The sequence below is a fragment of the Canariomyces notabilis genome (genome assembly GCF_033297395.1).
Source record: "Canariomyces notabilis strain CBS 508.74 unplaced genomic scaffold N656scaffold_25, whole genome shotgun sequence".
Classification (NCBI taxonomy): Eukaryota; Fungi; Ascomycota; class Sordariomycetes; order Sordariales; family Chaetomiaceae; genus Canariomyces; species Canariomyces notabilis.
This window is the reverse complement of record NW_027041847.1, coordinates 318948-343835: the sequence shown is the minus strand read 5'-3', so window position 1 is coordinate 343835 and position 24888 is coordinate 318948. Positions and strand designations below refer to the sequence as shown.

The 24888-nt window shown below is 54.4% G+C and overlaps 7 protein-coding genes across 7 annotated transcripts; 2 read left to right on the top strand and 5 right to left on the bottom strand.

Moving 5' to 3' along the window:
- Positions 1–660: 660 nt before the first annotated feature.
- N656DRAFT_800979 (uncharacterized protein) lies at positions 661–932 on the bottom strand (the record flags this gene model as incomplete). Its single annotated transcript, XM_064818064.1, has 2 exons — positions 661–754; positions 811–932. 2 exons carry the CDS (start codon positions 930–932, stop codon positions 661–663), a joined length of 216 nt encoding a protein of 71 aa, XP_064667039.1.
- A 3912-nt stretch (positions 933–4844) lies between these two features.
- N656DRAFT_340448 (DnaJ-domain-containing protein) lies at positions 4845–6562 on the top strand. Its single transcript, XM_064809303.1, has 3 exons — positions 4845–5092; positions 5270–5972; positions 6041–6562. The coding sequence occupies exons 1-3, from the start codon at positions 5013–5015 to the stop codon at positions 6332–6334; spliced, it is 1077 nt and encodes a 358-aa protein (XP_064667038.1). The 5' UTR covers positions 4845–5012; the 3' UTR covers positions 6335–6562.
- Positions 6563–6989: 427 nt separating this feature from the next.
- Positions 6990–9730, bottom strand: N656DRAFT_831605 (uncharacterized protein; the record flags this gene model as incomplete). Its single annotated transcript, XM_064818632.1, has 2 exons — positions 6990–9524; positions 9597–9730. The coding sequence occupies 2 exons, from the start codon at positions 9728–9730 to the stop codon at positions 7457–7459; spliced, it is 2202 nt and encodes a 733-aa protein (XP_064667037.1). The 3' UTR covers positions 6990–7456.
- Positions 9731–11460: 1730 nt separating this feature from the next.
- Positions 11461–11819, bottom strand: N656DRAFT_340377 (uncharacterized protein). The gene has a single exon (XM_064809302.1). It carries the CDS (start codon positions 11780–11782, stop codon positions 11591–11593), a length of 192 nt encoding a protein of 63 aa, XP_064667036.1. The 5' UTR covers positions 11783–11819; the 3' UTR covers positions 11461–11590.
- A 2595-nt stretch (positions 11820–14414) lies between these two features.
- N656DRAFT_715918 (2'-O-ribosyl phosphate transferase) lies at positions 14415–16270 on the top strand (the record flags this gene model as incomplete). Its single annotated transcript, XM_064812090.1, has 4 exons — positions 14415–14743; positions 14973–15007; positions 15114–15410; positions 15477–16270. 4 exons carry the CDS (start codon positions 14415–14417, stop codon positions 16268–16270), a joined length of 1455 nt encoding a protein of 484 aa, XP_064667035.1.
- Positions 16271–16383: 113 nt separating this feature from the next.
- Positions 16384–21158, bottom strand: N656DRAFT_791876 (uncharacterized protein; the record flags this gene model as incomplete). The annotated part of the gene is made up of 3 exons (XM_064817023.1): positions 16384–17123; positions 18722–18769; positions 18812–21158. 3 exons carry the CDS (start codon positions 21156–21158, stop codon positions 16384–16386), a joined length of 3135 nt encoding a protein of 1044 aa, XP_064667034.1.
- Positions 21159–21964: 806 nt separating this feature from the next.
- Positions 21965–23371, bottom strand: N656DRAFT_791875 (glycoside hydrolase family 10 protein; the record flags this gene model as incomplete). The annotated part of the gene is made up of 4 exons (XM_064817022.1): positions 21965–22719; positions 22804–23072; positions 23148–23211; positions 23299–23371. The coding sequence occupies 4 exons, from the start codon at positions 23369–23371 to the stop codon at positions 21965–21967; spliced, it is 1161 nt and encodes a 386-aa protein (XP_064667033.1).
- Positions 23372–24888: the final 1517 nt, after the last annotated feature.

Here is a 24888-nt window from a genome sequence, read left to right as displayed (position 1 = left end):
AAGATTGACAGGGGCTAGAATTCGATACCATTGTAAGTGGGGAAACGAACCATCGTCAGAACCGAGCCGCACGGCCACAAGCCCCACAAACAAGTTCAAACTGTCCAATCTAATACAATTGCCAAGTCTTGGCAGTGGCTGCATTGTGGCAGAAATGGGCTGTGGTTCGCTTCCAACGGTGGTTCGCTTGCCCGCTTACAATGGTAACAACGGTGTTTGAAATGACGGGGCCCAACAAGTCACGTGCGTGTCGGACGGTACTTACGTCTATGTATATCAGGCGACTGACATTGTAATCTATAATTGCATCCATGATAATTCAGGCAGATTGTAATTTTCGATTGAAGTAATTTCATCACCTGGGGCACATTTGACATTGACGTATCGATGGCACGCGCCGATATGGCGAGAACACAGATGGATTTGTCTAGCTATGTAAAGGCGGTGAACAGGGGTATTGTATGCGAAATCCTTCCCTCTCCCAGAAATTCAAGGGTCAAATCTCAAAAGCGAGGGAACGGTAAGAGAAAATCCATCCATCCATCCCTTTCCTTCTCCGCAACGCCTCCCCGAAAAGTCATGTACCATAACCATCAGATCCCGTCATGAATGATCGCGACAGGGGCAAGCGGAAAGAAGGTTGTCGTAGTGGCGGTTGGCTTAGTGGGTAGCCTTCTGCTTGTTGGCCTCGGCCGAAGCATCATGCTTCGACTCCTTGGTCTTGTCTGAGATGGCGTCGCCGGTGGCTTGGAGGCTAGGATGGGAATCAGCAAGAGTCCAAACATGCCGGAGGGAGCAGTATCTGCTTACCGAGTGCCGATGCCAGCGTTGTTGTCCTTGGCGACATCCTTGTTGGCCTCCTTGGAAGCACTGTGGGTGGTGCTCTGGAGCTTGTCGGAGACGTAGTTGCCGGCGTTCTTGATGGTGTCCATGATGATTGTTGGTGTGGTAGTTGTGTAAAGAAGTTTTGAGTGTTTGGTTGATTGGTTGCTCTGTTATGTGATTGTGTCGATGATGCTGATGGTAGAGTAGAAGGGTCTGAGGAGTGGGAGGAAGCGCATTATATAGACCGATCCATCTTGGGTTCGCAGTCACCGGATCTGGTCAGCAACTGCACAAAGCAACAGCAAACGAGTCGCACACAGCGCCTACGTCATAGACGATAGTCGTTGCTGAACCCACAACGGCTTTGGGCGCAGGCAATCTAGCTGGGGCGCTGGGGTAAGAGCTGCCCCTTTGCCTCCCTGCCTTACGCGGCAAGTAATTGGCCACTTGGATTGGACAGAATTGGCTTAGCAGGCTGCTGATACCTACTGATCCACTGCCATCTTTTCGCGAACACCAACATTCCAAACGGAGATGATGTCACAGTGAGTTCGCGGTGCCAGATGAGACGAGCGATGTGCAGGCGCATTCCAGGCTGGTCCCACTCTTCAATTGCCTGAAGCCGTTTGATTGTGGGGCCAGATCGTCCAGGGACTTTGGGGCCCGTGCGTGAGGCTCGTGGAACGCGGGGATGATTGGACAGCCTTGGCGGTCGGCATGCAAACACCCACCATGACGTCAAGGCTTCATTACGCCATCGCCAGGCTGGTTGTTCGGCTGACTTGAACCGGCAAGGCCGTCTTGAATGAAGCAAACCGTTAAGGTATCTGAGGTCTCAGGTGTGTCAGGTCCTTGATGTAATGTAATACGCCAGAACCCCTCAATTGCTGGACTCACGCATCTTGTGATCTCGACCGCTGTGGCTCAGTGGCTGCGATGGCTTCGAGCTCTCGCAATGACGTAATGGAGGCTGCAACACCGGAAGGCTCTGTCCGGCGCCTTACACCGGGTCCACGGGTGTGTAGCTTTAGGTACACTATGAGATGGTAGTACTGTTAGAAGTACGTGTTCATCTCGTGCAAGTGCGAACTACCATCTCAAATTCTCAATCATTACATGCGGCGTTCACATGCGGGAAGCTTGTACTTCAAGTCGACCAGCATGACGACTGAGTCGGACTGACGACCCGGCCGTGTAAGGTCTTGAACCGGGCCAAGACCTAGGACGTACCTAAGATACCTAGTGAGCCTAGGTACCTAGATACTTGTCTTCAGGGTGCTAGCGGCTGCCGCTCCGGGCTGCCAGCCGCGTCCGTCCGACTTACATGAGGTCCGTGAGTGGAACCCGGTATCCGTGAGATGCCCCGATAGTCGCAGCTAAGTCGGCCCTTGCATATTTTGGGTGAGGCCCGGAGAGCGCGGCTGGTTCAACTAAGGTACGGATACCGAACCCCACCACCATGATACATAGCGTCGCCGGGGCAGCCGGAGCCTCTCTGAATCTCACGGGCACTCCAGGTCAAGTTTATTACCTTAGTTATCCGCCGAGCGGACCTCTTCTCAGATAGTTACCGTATTGGTTGTTGAGTCTTGCGAGGCGAGACGAAACTGAACGAACTTGTACAATACCTACCTTAGGTAGGTACGTACATACCCTACCTTAGGTACCTTACCTACATCTCCATCCACAGCGGCCGAGAATCTTGGAGATAACCTTAGATGTTTTGGTTCTCTCCAAGTCCTTCACGAGCAAATGCACCGACGACTTAGATTTTCACTACCTACCTAGTCAAGACTCACGAGTGCGGTACTTGGTTTTACATGTATGTACTGTACATCCATAATTCCATATGGCTGGATCTGACATGGCCGGGTCCGCGTTTGGAGATGCAAAATCCAACACAATCCTAACGACGCTTAATCCACCACAGATGCCTCGGCAGCTTCTGGGCAAAACCCCGTCGCAGTGTAGCTACTAGTAGCGCCGCATATCACATTTAACGGTTTCACTCTTCCTCGGGCCCGCGCATCCAGATATAGTACCTAACCTTGCGAGCCCTACAAAAGCTGCGGACGTAGGTAACATGGCTCTCGGCACGGATATTTCGGAGCATATCTATAAGAATGGCCTCCGTCAGAATGCGTAGACTCCGGAAGTTTCGCTCCCTACACGGGGACACCCCCGCGGTGACATACTGGAACAGCAGGAACCACATGCAAACTGACTTGACCTGCTGGATCGGGTGGGCCTGAGCTTGCCTGTCATCACCTCAGGGATGGTCGTTGGTTCCTTGATCTCTTTCTCTTTACCTCGATCATGACTGACTGGGCTCCAGCGACTTCATGAGTATACCGGCCAAGACAGTCCCATCAATGTCGACCTTTGTATCGACGGCGACCGGGCATGACAGCACGCCAAACATTACTCGGACGTCTCCTAGACATGCAGTCATCTCAAGAGGCGCCACTTGGTAGACGGCCTGGAGGGACGAGAATCGTTGCGAAACCGGGCATGCAGCCCCTGTTACTCAAGCCCCAAGACAAAGTGCCGACCCTCCAGCCTCGAGTTCTATCATTCCGCCTGTGGGATACGGTCGCTTTATCCTGACGCCGACCGCTGTCGTCGGATGCCCGGCATTGAAAGAAAGTCGATTGTCCGCTCCCAGATGGCCATAGCGGGCAACTTAAGGAAGTGATAATTCTGGCGATGGCGACACCGGCGACGACGTCAGGGTCCAGGGTCGGTTGTGCACGGTCATGGTCATGATGCAAACAGGAAGCGAGCACTGAGGGTTCTCGACGACGACCGTGCAGACAGCCGCAAGAGCTGTCCCAGCAATGCAGACCGCTGCGGGGGCAAGCCCGCGGCGGCGACCGTCTCGTTGTACATCAGGCTCCGGGTGCATGCGACATGTCGCAGCCACGGCCGAATCCTCACCTACAGATCCGCTGGACCCTCAGACGGACATGGTGTGACACGTAACGTTAAAGTCCTCTGCAGGGTAAGCTGCTACTGTACAACGACTGCATGGGCGGTGTCTACACCGTTACCCAGTGCAATATCGATTCTTTCCCTCAGCGATCGGTACAATGACTTTATAAGCCTCTGGCAGCGGCAAAGTCATTGTCAAGGACGCGGCGACAAAACCATCGCACTGAACCTTGAACGGTCGGGATAGCGATTTTGAAGAGCCCGCTGGTGGACCACGACCGGGAATACCTTTCCCTGGAAGTAACCGTCTCGCTCTGCACGAGGCCGAACAATTGATTCCCAAGACTCGCTGACGTAGGGGAGGTTGAGCGCTCGTCGCGGTGTCTCACGGCGTGTGATGGTTAAGGGCAGGCGCGTAGGATTTAACCTGGTATAGTTGAAGAGCACTCGAGATGTAGGTAAGCAACTGTTAACATACGATAGAACGAAAACAGCTCTACACATATACTATGAGCCGAGCGCGGTTGCAACTTTAGGTTGTTGGGTTGTTAACTTTTAAAAAGAGGAAGATGTTAAGTCTTTCATAACCAGCCCAGTTTAAGATGGCGTCAGACAAAAATGGTCTATTAGATCGCTACGCTTAGGACACATATACAATGTAGGGAACGGTGAGGTATAACTATAACATACTGTACCGCATTTCCTGGGCTTCCTAACCGTTGGTCCCCACCGCCTCACTTTCCCACGGAGTGGCTGCGTCACTGTTGCTGATCCCTGGAAGCCGATAGGTTCACCGCGAATCTTCTAGTTACAAGCTCCTCGAGAAACACACGACCTCTTTGCCAAGCTATGTTATGCCTTGCACGCCTTCCCTCTCTCCTCTTCTTCAACTCACTTTGTGAACTTTGCGATAGCCTCATTCAACTTGATCTCCTTTGTGATCAATTCTCTATAGCCAACTGCGATCTGCGGTTTTGAGCAGTCTCTAGAGCTCAGCGGGAGCTTTCTCGCCACTCCAGAACCATCTGCCAAATAGGTTCTTATCCACGACAGCTGCAAGTGGCGGCCTGCAGCAAGCACAACATCCACCCACTTTCCACTGATCCAATTCGACGCAGACTTAACCTGCCTGCAACCCGACACATCACGAGAGTCGAAACGCCGACAACTCAGGCTGCGCACATTTTGGCTCTCAGCAACAGCATCCACATCCATCCATCCCGACAACTAGACATCGACAGTAGCCAGCCGCAATCATGGTCAAAGAGACAAAGCTCTACGACGCCTTGAACGTCAGCCCCACCGCGACCCAGGACGATATCAAGAAGGCCTATCGGTAGGTTCAGAACCCCCAACCCCTCATTTCCGCCTCCGAAGACCGGCAGGGGAGAGTCGGGTTCTTGTTTGTTTTTCATCTCTTTGTTTGCTTGATGGCGGTTCTCGACAGCCTCGCCGAGACCGCTCTTGCTCAGCCCACCGCTTATTGACCCCAGCCAGCTAACCCCTCACTTAGGAAAGCCGCTCTAAGATGGCACCCCGACAAGAACAAGGACAATCCGGAAGCCGCTGAAAAGTTCAAGGAGTGCTCGCAAGCATACGAGATCCTGTCCGACCCGGAGAAGAGAAAGCTGTATGACCAGTTCGGCCTCGAGTTCATCTTGCGGGGCGGGCCCGTCCCGCAGGCCGATGGTGGTGCCGGTGCGGGCGCGAACCCCTTCGCCGGCGGCGGCATTCCCGAGGGCTTCGCATCCTTCTTCAGCGGCGGCATGCCTGGCGGCGGCAGCGCGCGCTTCTCGTACCACTTCACCGATCCCAACGACCTTTTCCGGAACACGTTCCGCGACAGTGGCCTGGGCAGCGATTTTGAAGACATCTTCTTTAGTGGGCCGAGGTCTTCGACAGGCTCGACGAGCTCACGGAGAGGCATGCGGGGTTCCTTTGGCGATAACATGCGAAGCGCGCGGCAACCGACGCCCGAGGTGACGACGGTCGAGAAGCCGCTGGCAGTATCCCTCGAGGACCTGTACAATGGCGTGACAAAGAAGATGAAGATTAAGCGCAAGATGTTTGATGAGACTGGCAAGCGGACCACGACCGATGCACTGCTTGAGGTGCCCATCAAACCCGGCCTCAAGAAGGGCAGCAAGATCCGCTTCAAGGGCGTCGGCGACCAAGAAGAGGGTGGGCAGCAAGACATGGTATTCATCATTGAGGAGGTAAGCTTGCGGACCTCATTCCCGACGTCCATTCCAGACCCAATCTAACCAATCCGATTTTCTCACAGAAACCGCACCCCCTCTTCGTCCGCGACGGTGACGATATCGTTCACACGGTCGAGCTAGACCTCAAAGAGGCACTCACAGGCTGGAGACGGACGGTTACAACCATCGACGGAAAGAGTCTCCCCATCGAAAAGTCCGGCCCGACACAGCCCGGCAGCTCAGACACATACCCGGGCCTCGGCATGCCCATCTCCAAGAAGCCCGGCCAACGCGGCAATTTCATCGTTAAATACAACGTCCGTTTCCCCATGACGCTGACGCCTACGCAGAAGCAGAAGCTAAGGGAAATCTTGTAAATTTCCCTTGCCCTGGAAGTGGCCCATCACAGGGGGTGTTGCACTTCTGCACATATAATGGTCTCACAGATTTCACACGAAACCATGACATCGGCGTTCTGGAGTTCTCATTACTTTTAAATCTCTTCTCATTCCTCGTTGACTGGTGGTATTCGCGGCCGCAAGGAAGTGAGTTCACGGAAACGAAGGTGGGGTGGGGCTTGTCCTTGACGCATTGCGTTGGGGGTGATGATGGTTGGTAAATGGGGAGGAAACAGCGTGTTTTTGCCATGAGATTGACGATCAATGATAAACGGGGACGAGGATTATGGGTATGGTAGCAGCTTGCTATAGAAGTTAATACGACTAGTCGGCTTGCTTGGCTATGCCATGCGCTTAGGAAGACTCGTCTTCTAGTTTGGTCACTTTGGTGTTGTGGCCCCTGAGAAGGAACCTGGAAAAGTCTTGTATGGTTGTATGCAGAACATCATCAGTAAGGCAACATTCCTTTTGCTTTATTATACACTAACATTCGAACAAGGGACCAGGCCCTCTGCAAAATCCCGCCGTAAACAAGCGTCTTCTCATTGCCTGTGCTACGACCCAAGGGCAACAAGTAAAAGCACCAGGCGATAAGTTCCAGAAAGGGGAAGGGGGGAACTGGAGCAGTTGGTGGAAGCCGACAAAAGCCACAGTTCCTGCTTTGCCGCATTCCCGAACCGCAGGTTCGTATCCCATCCTGTCAGATACCAGATCCTCGAGTGACCGGTTCCAAACCATCGGCGCTGTCTCCAATTCAGCACCCGCTCCCCTCCCAGAGGTCAGAATGAATTTAAATGTCATGAAGTAGACAAATCTAGGGGCCGAGATCCAAGCTTGTTCCGTTCCGAATCTTGGTTGCGGGAAATTCAAGCGTGCCCCTTCTGTTTTTGTCGCTCTTGCTCCGTACCATGCAGAGCCCGAAATCCATACCCAAAGGAGGAAATGAAACCTTTTCCCATTCATTCGAACCGTAACGCTCAAAACCATTCGGGTATATCAGAAGCGAAAGAATAAAGACGCCAAGGAGGAGGAGGAGGAAAAGAGAAGAAGAAGAGGCGGAGGAGGAGGTGGTGGTGGTGGGCGAATCGGGGACACGTTCAATCACCACGTGATTCTCGTGACTCTCGTCTTCAGGTCCGGAGTGCCTGTCTTCAAGTTCCTCGATCCAAGCTGGATCGCAGCCCACCGCTCGCGCAAGTCAAACTCGACCGCCCTGACCATAACCCTTCTGTCCTCGGGTATCACTTTCCGCTGCTGCTGCTGCTGCTGCTGCTGCTGCAACCGGACAGGCGTACCGCCATGAGCGACAGCACCGACAGCAGCAGCGCTCGCTGCCCCCCTAATCGGATCCCAGCGGGAGCGGGCATTACCCCCTGGCCCGAGCGGGCTATCTCCAAACTCGGACGAGTTTGAGGCATGCGGGCTACCGCCCGACGCCGATGTCGTTGGCCGAGACATGGACTGTACGGGGCTCGCCCCGGGCGTCGGGATCGCGCTGGTGAAGGAACCGCCGCCGCCCTCATCGACCTCCAGATCCTCCTCCTCAATCTCGGCGATCCACATCCCAATCCTTGCCGTCAACTCGCTGTCCCACATGCCCTCTCTTCTCGCGCTGCTGCGCAGCAGCTGGATAGCCTGCCTCCGAATGCGGGGGTCTCGGCACTTGGTCGCGACGACGTACAGCGGCGGGACGATGCCCAAATCGGCGCTGAAGCTGGGCTTAATGTGGCGTGCGGCGTACTCATGGCCGCCAAAGATGTCTGGCGGCCAGTGCCGATGCTGATGCCGGCAGAGGCGGGGATCGGGGCAGCGGCGTGCAGCGGCCCGCCGTTCCTCGTCGCCGACTACTTCGACGGCCAGGTCCACGATGGCCTGAAACAGGGGCGTGAACTTATCAAAGTGCATCTCGCTGTCGCTAAAGGTCATCATGAAGAGAATCTTGCTCATGATCTGGAACATTTTGAGGACGGCGATGCCGGCCTTCTCCTGGCTGCTTACCCCCGGCGCTGTGCGGGATGCGAGAATGGGGTCAAAGGCTAGCGACCAGGCTTCGATGTCCGTCTTGAATGAAATCCCGTAGTGCTGCAACGAGCTGGGTAGCACGCCCATGACGCCGTTTTTGGCGTGGGCAAACATGGTTTCTGTGAAGCGGAAGATGCGCTCGCAGAGCTTGTCCCACGCCACCCGGGCTTCCATGACGGATGTGAAACGGTCCGGGATAGGTTCCTGCTTGATGGGGATGGGAGAAGAAGCATCGGAGGCGGGAGAGCTGGGGTCTTGGGATTGAGATGACGACGTCAGACGGACGACCCACGGATGGGGAAAGTGGAAAGCCATGTCATAGGATTTCGCCTGTATCGCGAGGCGGGTAAACATCTGCGTGAGCTCTTCCTCTACCGGTTCCTCGGGGGTGGGGTGGAAGGCACGCCTCCTCTCGTTACGTAACTTCTCGAGCAAGCCCAGCCCGGTCTGGATCTGAACGATGGCTTGCTTGTGATCGCCAACGAAAGAGTCAAAACACGCCAGCAGGACGCTTGCCATCAACCTTGTCCTGTGAGAGGTCGTCTCAGCTGAGGCTTCCTTGACCAGCGCGTTACAGGCATGGGAATATTGCCGGACGGCCATTTCCCAATGTCGTGGGGCGCTATCGGCGGGATCGCGCTCCCCAAAAGGCGACGACGGCGGCGACTCGTTTGACTTCTCTAGTGTCTTGTACAGTGCGCCCAGAGCAACAACAGCATGGCGGATGGGTGCCGCGGAATGGCATTCCTGCAGCACGCTGCGTGTCCAGAAAGCCGAGTCGAAGAAACCAGAGAGCTCGTTCGCCGTTTGCTCACGGAACAGATGGAAGTACTGGGCTTCCTGGCCACGAAAGGGAAGGCTGACTGAGGGATGGTGCACCATCGTCATCACCTCTGACGGTGTAACTGGCGTCAAAGGGGGCGTCGCACGTCGCTGGTATTTCGCCGCCCGTCTAGGGGGTAGCTGGATGGCCTCGCGACCCGGAGGTGGCGCACTCGCTGCAGCGAGCGGTTTCGGTGCGATCTTAACTCCGCTAAAGGGTCCCCCGGGGATCCGAGGCGGCGGCGGGTAGCCGGAGCATATCTTCTTGGATCGGATACAGTTTGCGCACGCGGGCCTCTTCTCGTCGCATTTGATTCTCCTTTGCCTGCGAGACAGAAGGTTGTCAGCGCCGCCGCCAACTCGCATGACAAGATGCAACGACAGTAGGTTCCCTTACTTGCAGTTATTACATCCCGTCTTGACCTTCGGCTTGCTCGTCCGGACGCGCTTCGGTTTCTGAGCCGTATCTGCAGAGTCGCTAACCGAAACCGAGGCGTGCGCGCAGCCGGCTTCATGCGCCAACGACGCCATGATCGAAAGAGCGCTGCGATATCTTCAACTCGGTGTCCCGTGCCGTCAACTCTTGATTCATAGCACGCCGGCAACTCATCCGCAACCAATTGAGATGCCCGGCCCGTCCCGCGGCTCGATTTGGTGGAGCGTTAGGAGAAGATACAAGGGAGACTGTCTGTCGCGGCAAAATTCCAGGCAACCCCCTGGCGACACTTGCTAACGGGACACACACCAAATTCGCCCAGTTAGATAGCACGGGTTGCGGTTCGGATGGCGCTATGGGAAGGTGAGCCGAATAAAATATCAGGTAAGTTGCTAGAAGATACCCTCAGTCGCGTGGAGAGAAAGCGGCGTTTCGTAGGCCTTGGAATAGGGAGGATGTGAGCGCTCTTGAGGTCGTCGTCGAGTTGAGGAATGATTATGGAGGAGAGGGGCCCCAGAACATGACAAGGGGGCAATGAGGGCAAGAAAGTGATTTTATTAGCAGAGGTTATGTAACGTCAAGGTTGTATATCTTCGTGCCCGTAGTAACGTTATGGTATTGGCAGCCCCACAGCAGAGCCGTAGGTGCCTGCAATTAGCAAAGGGGTCCTGCACTGTAATGTTTCTGGGTGTACGGATATGTATGCAGGTAATGTATGTACTGTACATACAGTACACATGATTACGGTACAAGTTGGGCCTATAATCTACACATTACACCAAGTGTGCAGTGCCCGCCCACCATGTGGAGTTCTCTGTCGCTCAAGTCGCAGCCGAAGCTCGACCGGGCTGGCGCATTCCCACCGGCTGTCCTCGCTCGCCTCGGAGCGGGGCTACACCTTTGAATTGGTGCAGAATGTTGGTGTCAGGGGTAAAGTTATGGGTCAGTTTCTGCCGACCTCACCATCTCAGATATTTCTGGATCTGGTCCTCGCAGGACGGAAGACTACCTACCTACCTATCATGGTCCATCCCGCTGTGAGAGTTGAAAACGAATATATACGACTTCCATGTCCCCAACATTTGTGCTCGAATGACACTACAGACTCGTTCATTTAGTGTATTGTATAACTGAACTGCTCTTTGCCTATCATTGGGATGGAAGCACGAATCTTCGACCCGGCTTCCGTTGACCCAACCTTAATACTGTCACACATCGGACCAAGGTTGCCTCCCTTGTCTCACTTGGTGGCTGGCTATAATTATGTCCGGGATTGGGTGCTTGTGTTTGTAATTGATTGTTGCCGAGATCCTCATGTAACGTTATGAGGACATCTTTTCGTACTGTAGCGTTCTTCTCACCATACCGTAATTCCACGATACCGCCGAGCATAACACGCACACTGCCTTCATTCTATCTTTCTGTAACGGCGACGGCGACAGTGACAGTGAAAGCGAGGCAGATATAGGCTTACAACCTCACATATACCGGCATGGTTCGCGAGAAATGCCGCGCTGAAGGTACTGGGAGAAGTTGTATCAAGGCGGTAGAGCCTCCTAGAGCTAGGGCGCCAGAGCCCATACCGGAGTTCCAGTCGTATTGTATGTACTGTACACTAGAGCACAATACAGTAGACATACATACCTTACCTTACATACGTCGGTACCCGGTTGACGTCCTTTGATGGGTTGCGATTGCTCCCCACCCAACTGCCACTGAGGGTACCTAGGGTCGCATACTCGCCCGTCTCAGAAAGAGGCCGTACAATAATAGACAGAGCAAACCTGGAAAATCCATTTGGCACTTATATCCCGCCAGGGGAACACTGCCTTTCAATTCGAAGACAGAGGTAGAACATCCATTCGCTAGGAACCTAGGTACGCTCAACCAACAGTGTATCTTCCCTACCCTGAGCTACCCTTCATGAGTGAAGCTATTACCCCAACCTAAGGTAGCTACATGTGTGACCGCCACTTGCAGCTGCGCCTGCCCGTTGCCTCTCTACAATAGTTGCTGTATTGTACAATGGCGGCAGTCATCACTGTTGACAAACGGCGATGGCTTGGACAAATCTTTGTGCGACGATGCGCGATTTCCGCAGTCACGGCAGTTACAATCGTCCCTCTGGTAAGATAGAACGGGACCATTGTTGAATTATTCGACGGTTGTGAATCCTAAAACCCCTGCTTCCACCCACCCACCCACCCACAACTGACTGTCTCTCTCTCTGCGTCATAGACAATTCCTTAAGCACCCAGGCTGAGTACAGAAGATAGCTCGTCCGACTATGGTTGAAGCAACGAAGATTGGATCTGACGTTCCTGAGTGACGGGTCCGGGGTTCCAGAAAGCACGGTCCCCTCCAAACCCCATCCCCTCCTTTTCAGCCCTACGACATGCCGCATTAGGGCTGCCAATCCTGTGTCCGTCCAGATTTTCGCCAACTGGCCGTGACGGCTGCCACGCGCCAGGCATTCGATCGACGCAAGAAAATCCTGCAATCCCACCGACCAGCGATTTCATGCAGCAGGCACGTCTTTCTTGCCGTTGTTAGTTCAGCCCTATCCTCAAACCCTTGGCAATTGTCCTTCAATTGACCGGCTTACCCCCGGGTCGAGAGATGTTGCCGCCCAAGCCGACTAGGTACCCTCAGCATTAGGCAAGGTATGCCTTACATACAGTCAAACCTGCAATTAACTTTTAGAGGATTAACGATATCCTCCAAATCAGCGATAGATTATCGAGTTACCGATGAAAATCCCATACAAATTCGATATTCCCTGGCTTATCCAATATAACGATTGAACTTCTGCTTAGTAATACATACAAATAGGGTTTTCAATGCTCAAATATCGTTAATTTTCGGCCCTGACTGGCCATTCTAGAACTCCAATTCCCAACCAAATCTGGTCCCCTTTTTCCACCTATACTGAATGCTCCCTTTTCTAGCGATTTGAACCACTACTTGCAGACCCTCAAGCTTACATATGCTCATCTAGATGCAGTCCTCTTACAATTGTAGTAAGCCGAGCCCATTTTCACTTCTATGCCTTCCAGTCAGGGTAAATAGTGGGTCACCTGGGATTAAGGATAACCTGGGATTAACGATCAAATCGGCTGTGTGAGGACCAATCGTTAATTGCAGGTTTGACTGTATGCCGATATTGGTCAAGACTTGATATTGAGTCGGATATGGCGCGTCCGGCAAAAGCCAAGCAGTTCACCTACGAAGTGCTTCTGCAAGAATACGGTTTGTCATAAGTGGACATTCTTTTGACTCTTGGGAGTCTGAGAAATAACCGTGGCTGTGCTAGCAAGGCGCTTTTCCAACAGAAAAGGAAGCCATTGACCACAAGGTAAATCACTCGTCGTCACCAGCATAGAGCCGATGCTCTGATGGCAATGGGGAAGCTCAGAGAGCGGCTGCGCCACCAACTCCTTCCCCCAAGATCGCCAACGACAGATAACTGATCACCACCACCATGTCCACTCTGGCAGATTACTAGGTACTACATAGCGTGAAGAAAGGTCTTCTTAACACGGAAGGTTACGTGTGTGCTATTCTATCTTCATAGCAAAAATCTGGATTCGCCTGTTCGGGCCAGTTCCAAGTCCAAAGAAAACTTGGTACGGTCTATCACCGAATGTTGCTTTCCATGCCTAATGCATGTATGTACGTATTTGTACAGTACATACAGTACAGTACCTTAGGCACAGTACTGTACTGTATTGTATTGTTCCGTACAGTACATACAATACCTGGTCGAAACCCCTCCTCCCCCACAATGCATCTCTTACATAGCTGCCGGCTATGGTGGCGTCTAGTGGGCTGTGCTGCCTAGATCACGTCTTGGGGCATACTCGACACTATACCGCACACGTCCAACTGCGGGATGACTCCACTCCAAATCCTCAACACCGCCGTGCAAAGTCGTCATAGATCAACACTAGAACAATTGCAGTTATGACGGTGAGCCGGTCGCCAGTGTCGTCGAGGCCTCCAGCATGAAGTCACGGGTGCCTCCCCTAGTCGGAATGAGAACACCTAGCGCGTTTAACCACTGCAATTGCAGTTGGGTTGCGGCCCGGCGAACTCAACAGGACACGAGTCATGCTACGAACCGCTCGGAATACCGGTGGGATAGCATGCACGGTTCTGCATTTACAGCGACCTGTCTGCATCACGCAGGAGCGGCGACTGAGTAAACCCAAACCCCGTCATTCCATCACTCAACATCGGCAGTAGGATTCTCGGTGCCCAACTCGTTAGGTGAGGTGATTGCTTCAACGGTATCGGAGATAACATCGTCGATATTAGCCGGCACACAGATCCACGATATGTCTGCCTCGGAACCTTTTGGGCCAGGTGTAACGTGGGCAGACTGAGCACAGTCAGAGAGAGATCGAGTCTTGTGGTGATAGTGTGCTACGCAGGTAGTTACAGGAAGCCGAGGCCCGAGTTGGTGCTCCCGTTCCTCGGCCCTGCTTTCAGACTTCACTACTAGTACAGAGTAGGTTGATGGAAATGTCGCGAGATCCCCCAAAGCACCCCTTGATACAATACATCCTGTACTGTACATAAGGTACCTTAGGTATGGAGTAGTTAGTGGTCCTCTAAATTATTCTTTGCACAAAGCAGTAAACTGTCCAATCAGCGAGAGGCGTCAAGGGTTGAATTGCCGGTTGCCTCCTCCCCCTTTTTCCGCCCAACCCCATGGATTTGATATCGTCTCCGTCAAGTGAAGGGCGAGAGTTTGAAACAATTCAACCACCAGTCATCATGACGACACCCGCATTAGCAGACATCATTTTTCCCGAGCAAGCCAACCACAACTTCTCACGTATTCTGGGTGGCCTCAGGCGGTCCAACCTCTCCATCACGAACCGGCTCAGGTCCATCTGTCAAGATGCAGCCTTTGTCGACGACGTTGCCGCCGCGCTGAAGTTGCCCCTCGTCGCCAACGAGCGGTGCGGGAGTTGGTACATCGACCCTGCGCGAAAGGCCGCATCCGCGTACTTTAAGAGCACTGACGGGCACACGGGGCAGTGGAAGTTCAGCACGAGACGGCTCAACCTGCATTTGCTGGAGCTGATTGGGAAGCACGATGGGTTGGTGATCTAGTCTCATTGTCATTCTTCTTTTAACCCCCTCCCTCCCTTTTATACCGTTGCGTAGTAATTCCCGTCGTAGTCTTGTTTATTTTGCCGTGTTTCTCCTCCAACTTCAAGCAACTACCCGTGTAGTAGCCTACCGAACCCGTTCCATATGCTTGCTTTGCATGTAAAGTAGACGTTTATCAATCTAACGTAACTGACACCGACGGCTACCTGCATACAGCTGCATCATTATTGACTCGACCCGGCGAGGAAAACGTGGGTACCCGTCCCCGCCACCTCTTAGAGGATCCTCCTCCCTTTCAGACCGTCACCCAGGGGCAAGCATGATGATATACTAAACAGACCCAACCTACCACAACAGGCATGCCCGATGCACTAAGCAAAACCGTCCCCATCTGGTGCAGTGTGCTAAACCGGGCCCTCTTCCCCGAGGACCCCTCGTCGCACCGGCTCTTCGTCCCGCCCAACGTGGTTTCGCCCTCAGAAGCGAGCCAAATCGAGGCGCGTCTGCCCGACTTTGTCGCCTCCTTCCTGGCGCTCGCCATCGACCCCCAGCCGCTTAGACGGCAGCTGGGCGACCGACCCCTGCGCCCCTTGTGGATCACCCAGGAGGACCATCTTGACTTTCTCGACCACTACTACTCTAGCATTTCCGCTGGTGCTGGTGCTGATTCTGCGGCGGCGGCGGGTGGTGGCGATGGCGACGGTCCAGGGGAGGTAGTAGCTGCGGGAAGGTCAAAACCGTTCCCTTTCCACCCCGTCGTATGCTGCACCAGCTCCAAGCGGGTGCTGGGTGTGGGCGCCGAGATTGGCGAGGCAGGCGGATATATTCAGGGTGCTGGGGACGACACGGAGAACTGGGCGCTCGGCTTGACGGCCGAGGTGTTTTGGCGGCATAAAGAGGAGTTGTTGGCTGCCAGTGAGGCGGAATTGCCCGAGCTGATCACGCAGTTGGTTGCGGCTGGTTCCAACGCTGATCCTGGGGGTAAGGAGGCTGCCGGTAGGGAATTGAAGCGGGTGGCCCCAGGTATCTTCATCGGAACGCTCGGGGCGAGGGAGAGGGCTCTGTCAGATTCTGCTGGCCCGTGTGTGGTAACGTTGGTTCCCAGGTCCACGGAGCAGAGCTCGTGGGTAAAGTCGCCGACTCATATGGAGGTCGGGCTGGGTAAGAACAAAGCGGCTAGTCGTCTCTTGCGGGACGCACTTCCTCAGATATGCGGGTTTGTGTCTCGCTTTTTGGAGAAGAGGCTTGGAAACGGAGCGGGCATTTCACTTGAGAAATCGGTGATAGTATTGTGCGAGTCAGGGAAGGACTTGTCTGTTGGCGTCGCCCTCGCGCTTTATTGCTGGTGCTTTGACGCAGCCGGGAATGCGCGGTCAGTTGACGATCGAGCATCGTTTAACAAGACTGCAATTCGGGTGAAACTGGGGCATATAATGACTGAGATGCCTAACGCCAACCCGAGCAGAGCAACGCTTCAGAGCGTGAATAGCTTTTTAATGGACTGGCGGAAATGAACAGAAGTGCCGCTTTTTCCAAACGCTTGCTCTAATATTGTCTAGTGAAGTCTTCTACCTCTAGTCTCGCTCTCTCTCTATCCTTCGAACGAGAATACCCGCAAACACCAAATCTAGACACTCCCACTCTCAATCTTGGCCAAACACTCGTCGAATTCGCTCCAGTCGTGCATAATCACCACTGCGCCAGCTTCGGTCAGGATCTTGACCATCTTCTCCCTTTCTGCCTCCTGGTATGGCCCGACATAACCAATGACCTTGATGCCCGCACGGGTACCGCTTAGGGTACCGCTCTTGCTGTCCTCCACAGCCACACACTCCTCAGGTTTCTTCCCCAGCACCTTCATGGCGTGGAGATAGATGGCCGGGTCCGGCTTGCTCGTCGGCCTGGGCAGACTCGATGCGGCGCTGAAGATATCCTCACCAAAGTACTTGTCCTGGCCGACTTTCTCTACGCTAGCCTTGACCCGGCGCAGAGCGGAGCTGCTCACCACGGCGAGCTTGTACTTGCCAGAGGCAGCAAGCCGTTCCAGCACCGCATCGACGCCGGGGCACGAGACCAGTTTCTCCTTAAGCTTTGCGATGACAACGTCCTCTTCCCGGCGGACGTAGGTTTCGAGCTCTTCGGGTGTCATCTCAAAGCCGTAGCGCTGCTGGAGGGAGAGCATCATGCCGCGGAAGTTTTGGCCGACGAACTCGATGATGAGCGACTCGCCCGTGAAGGGCGCCGGGAGGGGCACGTTCTTCTTGGCGGCGATCTCGTTGATCAACTCGGCGCATCCTTCAAAAGCAAGCGTTTCAGATAGGACGAGCGTGTTGTCGCAGTCGAGAAGTAGTGTGTTGATCTGGGCCGCTGGTAAGCTTGGTTCTGCGCGGTGTATGGGCACACCAACGAGGTAGAAGAGCTCACCTTGGCCATTGTGACGGTCGGGAGTATTGTCGACTCCAAAACGCTTTCTACAGTAGTTTGTTTGTTTGCTCGCTAAGCCACTAGAAGGCAGTCCGTCCGTGTTTTGGCAGGCGATGGTGAAGGTGAGACGTAGTAGAGGGATGGGTCCGCCCAGGTGCTGGGTGATTACAGCGGCTTGTCCGGTCTTGGGGATTGTCAAGAGCAAACGGCTGGAAGAGAAGTTGCGAGATGGTCGATTGGTATTGGTAGGTAGTTATTAGATTGGTGAACAAGTCTAAAATCTCACAAGCCCTTCTTCAATAACCTCTCGGACGAGAAAACAATTTGCGAAACCAACAGCAACCCCTCGCTTTGCAGTGCCTCGTCCCACCAGGCATGGCAGGTGAAAAGGGTCCAGTCGGACAGGGTAAATTGCCTGTCGATCATGGCGTCATAGGCGGTGGGGCTGCCGAGCCGTGTCCCTGGAAACCTTGAAACGGCCCGGTCAGGGCCGCCTATCAGAAGGCCGGCATGCTTCCGAAACTCCCAAATTTAGCGGGCGTTGTCTGAGGTTCAATGGCTTGGCGCGTTGAACACCACATCGCCCTGTGCCGTTAAAGCCGGCCAAGGTGCGACCACATCCTTCTGTAATCTGAAGCCGTCTCGTCGTTTCTTTGAGCAAGATTATTCTGGAACAGCGGATTCTGGAACAGCGGAGTGCTACCAGGTACGTGTAGTAACTCGACAGTCAGGTTGCACAGGACAGGTTCTGGCCGGGCCTACATGGCAATCGTGATCAGACGGCAGCTTGAGACACAGCGTGAGGGGCCCTAAGGTTCTCGACGTGTGTCAGAGAGCAGCCGCGGTCTACTCCGTACATAATATGGACTCGCATCTACGCTGGCGTGAATCAGTGTCCTTGATATGCACAGTCAGCGGCCAACCGCCAACTAGCCAAGCCACGCAAGCCGTCTCTCCACACAAATACCTACAACAAACTGAACATACCACCCGTCCATGCCAACAGTTCAGGTTGAACTTCCTATGTCCGCTAGCTGTACCCCGCATGCTAGGCGTTTGAGTCTCCATACGTCCCTGCTGATCACGGCACCAATTCCCCACAATGCCAGCTTTCTAGTGTAACGGAGGCCAGCGTTACTGAACCTGGTACAGCTCATTTGCAACGTTATTCAAGCGTATAGTACAGAACAAATACAAACCGTGACTATCAGCAGACCCAATAGTAGAGACAACAAGAATCCCGACCATCCCTGGTAAACGCCCGCAAATAGCTGAACCTCCCTACAAAGGCGGCAGTTCCTCCCGGCAAATCGGGCACTGCAATTTATACCTGAACCAGCCTTCCAGACATTTTGTATGGAATATGTGCCGACACGGCGTCATCATGTAGGCCCTCCTCGCAAAAACGCCCACCAGCCCGCCCGCCGAAGACGCAGCGGCCGAAGTAGAGGCATCCTTCGACCCGCGCGTGTTCGCCCTCACCACAGGAACCTCGAGCACCTCAGTACAGATGGCGCAGTCGATCGTCCTGAGCGACATGCCATGCCTCCTAAGCTCCTTCTCTCGCTCTCTCCTGCGAGCACCACCACCTCCACTAGTCGAAGTAGTCAAAGGCGCAGTAGCAGGAGCACTATCCTCTTCGCCGCCGTCAGACCACGACCTTTTCCTCGCAAAATCAGAGACAGCAGCGGTGGGCGAGGACGGCGCGCTTCCCCACCCGCCGGACGAGACCAAGCCGATCGGCAACCCGCCAGCCTCAACATTGTCCTCCCGCAGGACAGGGTGATAATCCCACACCTCGGGCATCCAGTCCTTGGGGATGCCAAACCTCGGGCCGAGCACGTCCTGCACAGCAAGCACAAACAGCTGGCACCAAACCCAGCCGACCAGGACGGCGAACGTCACCGAGTCGGGCTCGACAAACAGGATGTTGTCGTGGCGCAGGTAAAAGTAGGCAAACGGCAGCAGCCGCAGAACCGACTGGCCCACCATGAAGCGCCAGGCAAACGCCCGGCGGCTGTTGCGCCAAATGTTGCGCCGGATCTGCGGCACCCAGAGCGAGAGGTACGTGAAGGCCAGGCAGTTAAGGTAGACGGCGCGGGCGTGCGGCGGCCACGACATGGACATGGCCGTGAGGATGAGGACAACAATGCCTAGCGTGACAAAGGAGACGCTAATGGAGGCGAAGGCGCTCACCCGGGGTCGGTTATTGCTAGCGGTTGTGGCGGTCTGGGTGGTGGTTGGCAAGACAGCGGCGCCGGACGCCGTGTTTTCGGCAATCTCGGCGTCAATGTCTTGGTCAGAGGGGATAATGATTGGGGGAGAGGGAGCCTGCGGTGGGCCTGCGGTGACAGGTAGTGGGAGAGACCCGGGTGCAAGCGGGATGGCGGAAGCCGGAGCGGGGGATGCTCTCTGAGCGGCGGGTTCGTTGGTTCCTCGGTTCTGCTCGCGTTCGCGTTCACGGTTTCTCCTCTCCGGCTCTTGGTTTTTATAAATCTCAGCCAAGAATCCTGAACCAATTGACATGGACATGAACGCGGCAAAAGTGAGGATAAGGGATGGGAGGAACGTGTTGGTCGCAGAGAGACTCCAGGCTGATGAGCACGCAAAGACCAGACCGTCAGCCAGAAGCATCATGGCTGCGGTTTGGAAACTGATACGTCCCAAGGTAGAGGGCGTGTTCGACTCCTTCATCTGCGTCTTCAAGAGCCATAACTGCCCCATCATGACAGCAGCAAACCCAAACATCCACGATTTTGTTCGAAAGAGCAACACCTCAGCCTTCACGCCAACGAGATGTTGGCCTTCAGCAGAAGGGAAGAGGGGAGGTCCCTTGGACTCGAGATAATAGGAGCAGTCCGGAGACCAGGCGACAAGAGACATGCGAAGGTCTGGTATCCCGTTATTGGGTGCTCCGGTAGGGAATCGCAGCTCATTTTCCAACTGGTCGGCTAGGAAAACATATTCAGGGTTGCTTCGGTCGTCAACAATAAGGAAGGGATGAATTGGGTGTAGCTGCAGGTACATGATGTACTCGCACCGCGGAAGTAGCACTGAAACGTCGTCCTCAACGACAGGAGTCCACGGGTTGCTGGGGTCCGAGAACCTGTTTCTCTCCTTCGTCCGGAGCACTTGGTCCACCGTGTGATTCAGAAGCTTTTGGCCTGTTTGGAAGAAGTCGGGACCGGGTGCGAGATGGGGCAGCCCGAAGATGCCCGCAAATTTGTCACTTGTCGTTGACAGGAGAATAGAGCCCTGTCTCGGCCAATGCACACCATGGAGTCGAATGGCGAAGCTGGAGGCTGAGGTCGCCTCGTCCTGGATATTGGCCACAGCTGAAATCTCCCTTGCCAGACCCGCCGATCCTAGTTGCTTGCCCTCGCCGGCCTTCTCCTCATACACGCCGTCTGCGGCGTCTTCCTGCAGCCGCAGCAACACGGTGCCGTAAGAGCCGGTGACGTTCCAACCCCATTCGACATGGCCCTCCGGCCAGTCAGCATGGGGGGCAATGGCTGTCAGATTGTAGTCGCTCGCGTGCTTCACAACCGAGCCCTGTCGGCGCACCCATTTCCCGTGCACGGTCCCCGTGGCATTCTGCCATATCCTCGTAACCGGACCGTGGTCCCAATCGCCGGATCCTTCCTTCGACGGGTAGGCGTGCTGGCTCCACTGTCGGCATCGGTCCTTGAAGTAGTCCAAATCATTCCAAGCATAGCTATCATGTTCCCGAAAGCCCGTCAGGTTCAGATACCGCGGTGCGTCGCCCGGAGGCGCGCCTTCCTTGATAGCATGCGGCGAGAAATCGCCCCAGCTAGTGCTGTTCAGTACGGCTTGTGCCTCCCTTTGGCGGGCAAGCCTGGAGGTCCCGGTAAAAGGACCTGCGATCAGAGCCGTGCCATCATTTCGCGAGAGAAGTGTGAGGAAAAACACGACAAACAGGACCCATATCCTCGCATTTTCCCGTGATATCGCTGGCATTGCCGCAACGGCGAGCGATCATCCACCTGGGCTTGCCAAGTTCGCGATGCTATGACCAGCAAGGCAGCATCTTTTCTTGGCCGAATGATGGCCGAAAACCTGAGCAGCGCAAGTGTTGTCTTGTCGTGAGAAAATAAGATAGCAAAGCTCAGAATTGCGGTTCTCGAGTTTAGTAGGTTGGACTGTTCAAGTCGACACCGTTCGGTCGGAATGAGGTAACCTGATCCACTTTAAGGACGAAGTACCTTAGGTAGGTTCGTACTTAAGGTACCATTTTCAGTGGGGAAACCGATCATCGTTGGATTTCGCTCACACAGCCACAATGGCCATTTAAGCCACATTTGCTGGCATACAGTTGCAGCCGTCTTCAGTTGCCAGATCAATCTACGGACTGTATGCCAAGGATTGGCGCCCTGTCTGTGGCTGGGCGAGCGGAATCCAACGATGATCGGTTTTCCCACTGAAAATGGTAGTACTAGGGTTGCGGAATTCAAGCACGGCTCGGAAATCGAAATCCGTTTTGACATAAATTCGAAACTAGCTAACCCGTTCAGGAAGGCGGTAAACACGCAAAGAGAAAGAAGCATCGTCAGACGGTAATATGATTCTAGTATATATATACCGCCACAAATAACAAATATCTACTCGAAGAAGATGAGTGATTCGACAAGCCTGCTGCCTATAATGTTCGACACATCGGCCTCTTGGTGCCGTCGACTGTCCACAACTCTTGAGGTGGATCTCATCCCTGGTCCGCAATACATGATTCCTTGCTGTCGCGTCAAACCCTCCTGGGCATCCACTCTTTACAGGGCGTTGATGAGGGCATTGTAGGCAGCTTTGGGCTTGTAGCTGCGGTCAAAGAGGAGGGGGTTCTCATTCGCCCGCCAGCTGTCCTTGTCCGACACGCCCCAGACGGTGATGCCGACGCACTTCTGGATCTGGAGGCAGGCGTTCATGACGGCGAGGTAGTCGTTGGCGGCGGCGTTGGCAATGTCGAGCTCGGTGATGGCAATCTCCTTGACGTTGGCCGCGGCGAGGGCCCTGAGCGCCGCGGGGGCGCCAGAGGCAGAGTTCCAGCCGCCGGGCGCGGCCAGGTGGGACTGCGAGCCGATGCCGTCGATGGGGATGCCCTGGGAGATCCACTTGTTGACGTGGGCGACCATACCCTTGGTGAGCTTGGCGTAGTTGGCGATATCGAGGTTGAAGTCGTTGATGTAGAGCTTGGCATTGGGGTCGGCGGCGCGCGCGGCGCGGAAGGCGATACCAACAAAGTCCTCGCCCAGCACGCGGCTGAAGACGCTGTCGCGCAGCGAGCCGTCCTCGGCGAAAATCTCGTTGACGACGTCCCACTGCAGGACCTTGCCCTTGTACCGGGTGACCATGGTGGTGACGTGGTTCTGGATGACCTGAGTCAGGGTGTTGCGGTCGTTGATGTTCTTGACCCAGTCCGGCAGCTGAGAGTGCCACAGCAGGGTGTGGCCGCGGACGAGCTTGCCGTTGGCTTGGGCAAAGTTGACAACCTTGTCGGCGTTGGCAAAGTTGAACTGGTTGCGGGCCGCTATAGCAATGCATCATTTGGGTTAGTCGTTGACTCTCAGTCCCCTCTCGAAGGAAGGATCATGGCGCAGGGACAAAAGCTCACGTTCGATGGCATCCCACTTCATGCTGTTCTCAGCCGTGATCTGTCCAAAGTCGCTCTTGACGATGTTGATCAAGGCATTGTTGTTGAGATGGTAGTGGTCGATCTCGGTGCCGAAGTACGTCTTCCCCTTGGCCTTGAACTTGTTGTGCAGGCCAGTTGCAGCTGCTGCAGCTTGACCGCCGGCGGCAGGAGTAGGAGAACCGGCCGTCGCCTGGGTTTTAGCAGGAGTAGGTGCTGTTGACCCGGGCAGACACTGGGAGTACCAGTCACTGGGAAAACCTCCATGTTAGCAATGGCCTTGGGCGAACAGAGCACCCGCAGGATTGGGGCCCGGGTTAACTGACTTGCTCTTCTGGCATACTGCGCCAGAAACGCAGGTCGTGGGACCCGTGTAGCCTTGACCGCCACCTATTAGGAAAGAGAAACGCAGTTAGCAAAGCAGCGGGCAAGTACAACCGTACAACACCGAGGAAGATAGGCAAAGATATCACATACACTGGGCCCATAGAGGGGCTTGGGCAAGCACGGCCGCGGGGCCGACAGCAAGGAGGAAAGCGAGAGAATGCATGGCTGTAAGTTGTATTGTTGTAACGAGTGACTGTTGTTGATGTCCAAGAAAGAATGTAAACTACACGTCGAATCGAACCGACCAGCGTGAGTGATGATGAGACCACAGGAATGGGAGAAGCTCACGGAACGGCAAGTCCATTATATGCTCTCTGCTTCTTACACCGAGTGCCTTCCGTGATGCCCCCAAAACGGAAGATGTCCGCTGAGCTGTGGGCACATTCCTTCAACAACACGACCTACCCCTGTTAACGGCCCCTATCACAGAAATTGGGAGGAGCTTAACGAAGTGGGACTTGTGGATAATTGAATCCCATCGACAGCAGCCTTACACAGTAACGCTATCCTACACCAACGACTTCATACAGCCGGCTTGGAGATTCCGCAAGTATCCCCTACAAGAAGTTAGTGTGCCTCGGCGAGACATCCAAATGCTGAGACTTTAGCTTGCGGCGGAGGCGCTAAGTGATGGAGTGGTTCTGAAACTAGGTGGAGAATTGTGCTTGCCGAACATGTGTTCGGTGGGCCTAGGGGGTAGAAGCACGGTGAACATACGACGTTGTGTTTCCGATCACTTCTTTTTCTATTCACACCATGGCGGCTTCGCCGTAGATCTACAAGGCTCACCTCCGTGACCAATCGGGTAGGTTGGCTCATCATAACGGGCATGTCGGCGCCCGGGGGCTTCTCTGCAGAAGGAGTCGAGGGCAAACAGCGACAATATCAAGGTTGACGACTCCTGAGAGGTGCGGATAGTGGAGGTGAGCTCGACTTTCCTCTGGGACATCAAGGTATGTATTAGGCTTGGCGGAGACAGCAAGCTTGGCCGATCTTGTTGAGTTGGATCTGAATTGGTAAGGGGCCAAACTACCGAGGCTAGCAGGTTGTTTTGAGTTTTTGAGTTTGCGGAATCTCATCCGAACACCTTAATTACTCTCTTGCTTTGCGATGGAGCCCACTTACGATGCCAGTTGAACGAAAGGGGCATTATTATCCATTTATCCCGATTATCCAAGCGAGTAGGGCCGTCACTCTCCACTAGCTATGTTCAGTCCCCCCCTTGTTTGTTCGTTAGCGTGGTACATGCGGTGGATCTGGACAAGAAAAGGGAAAAGTGAGGTCCAGGTTGAAGATCCAGGGCGGAAAAGTCGAAGGTTATGTAAGCCCGGAAAGGGTTCGTGGGCCAGATGCGCGTGGTTCGATTGGCCAAAGTTCCTGGATCCCTGGGTTGTGGTTGGGTGGAAAAGACCGGGCAAGTTCCCCGCTAACACACAAACAAGGGTTGAACTGTACTGTACCTTAGCACTACGCACTTGATGGCTCCACTAGTGTTGAATACACATCCACTTCAAGGAAGGCATATAGGAAAGTTTATGATATGTAAGCTTAGTCTAAGCTAGGTAGGTAGTTACCTCGGTACGTGTACATGTTTATCTGTGAAGTCCACATACTGCCGCATTTTTCACCTACGTCGCCATTCTTCCAGCAATACTGCCACCTTCAACCTTCCACTTAAAT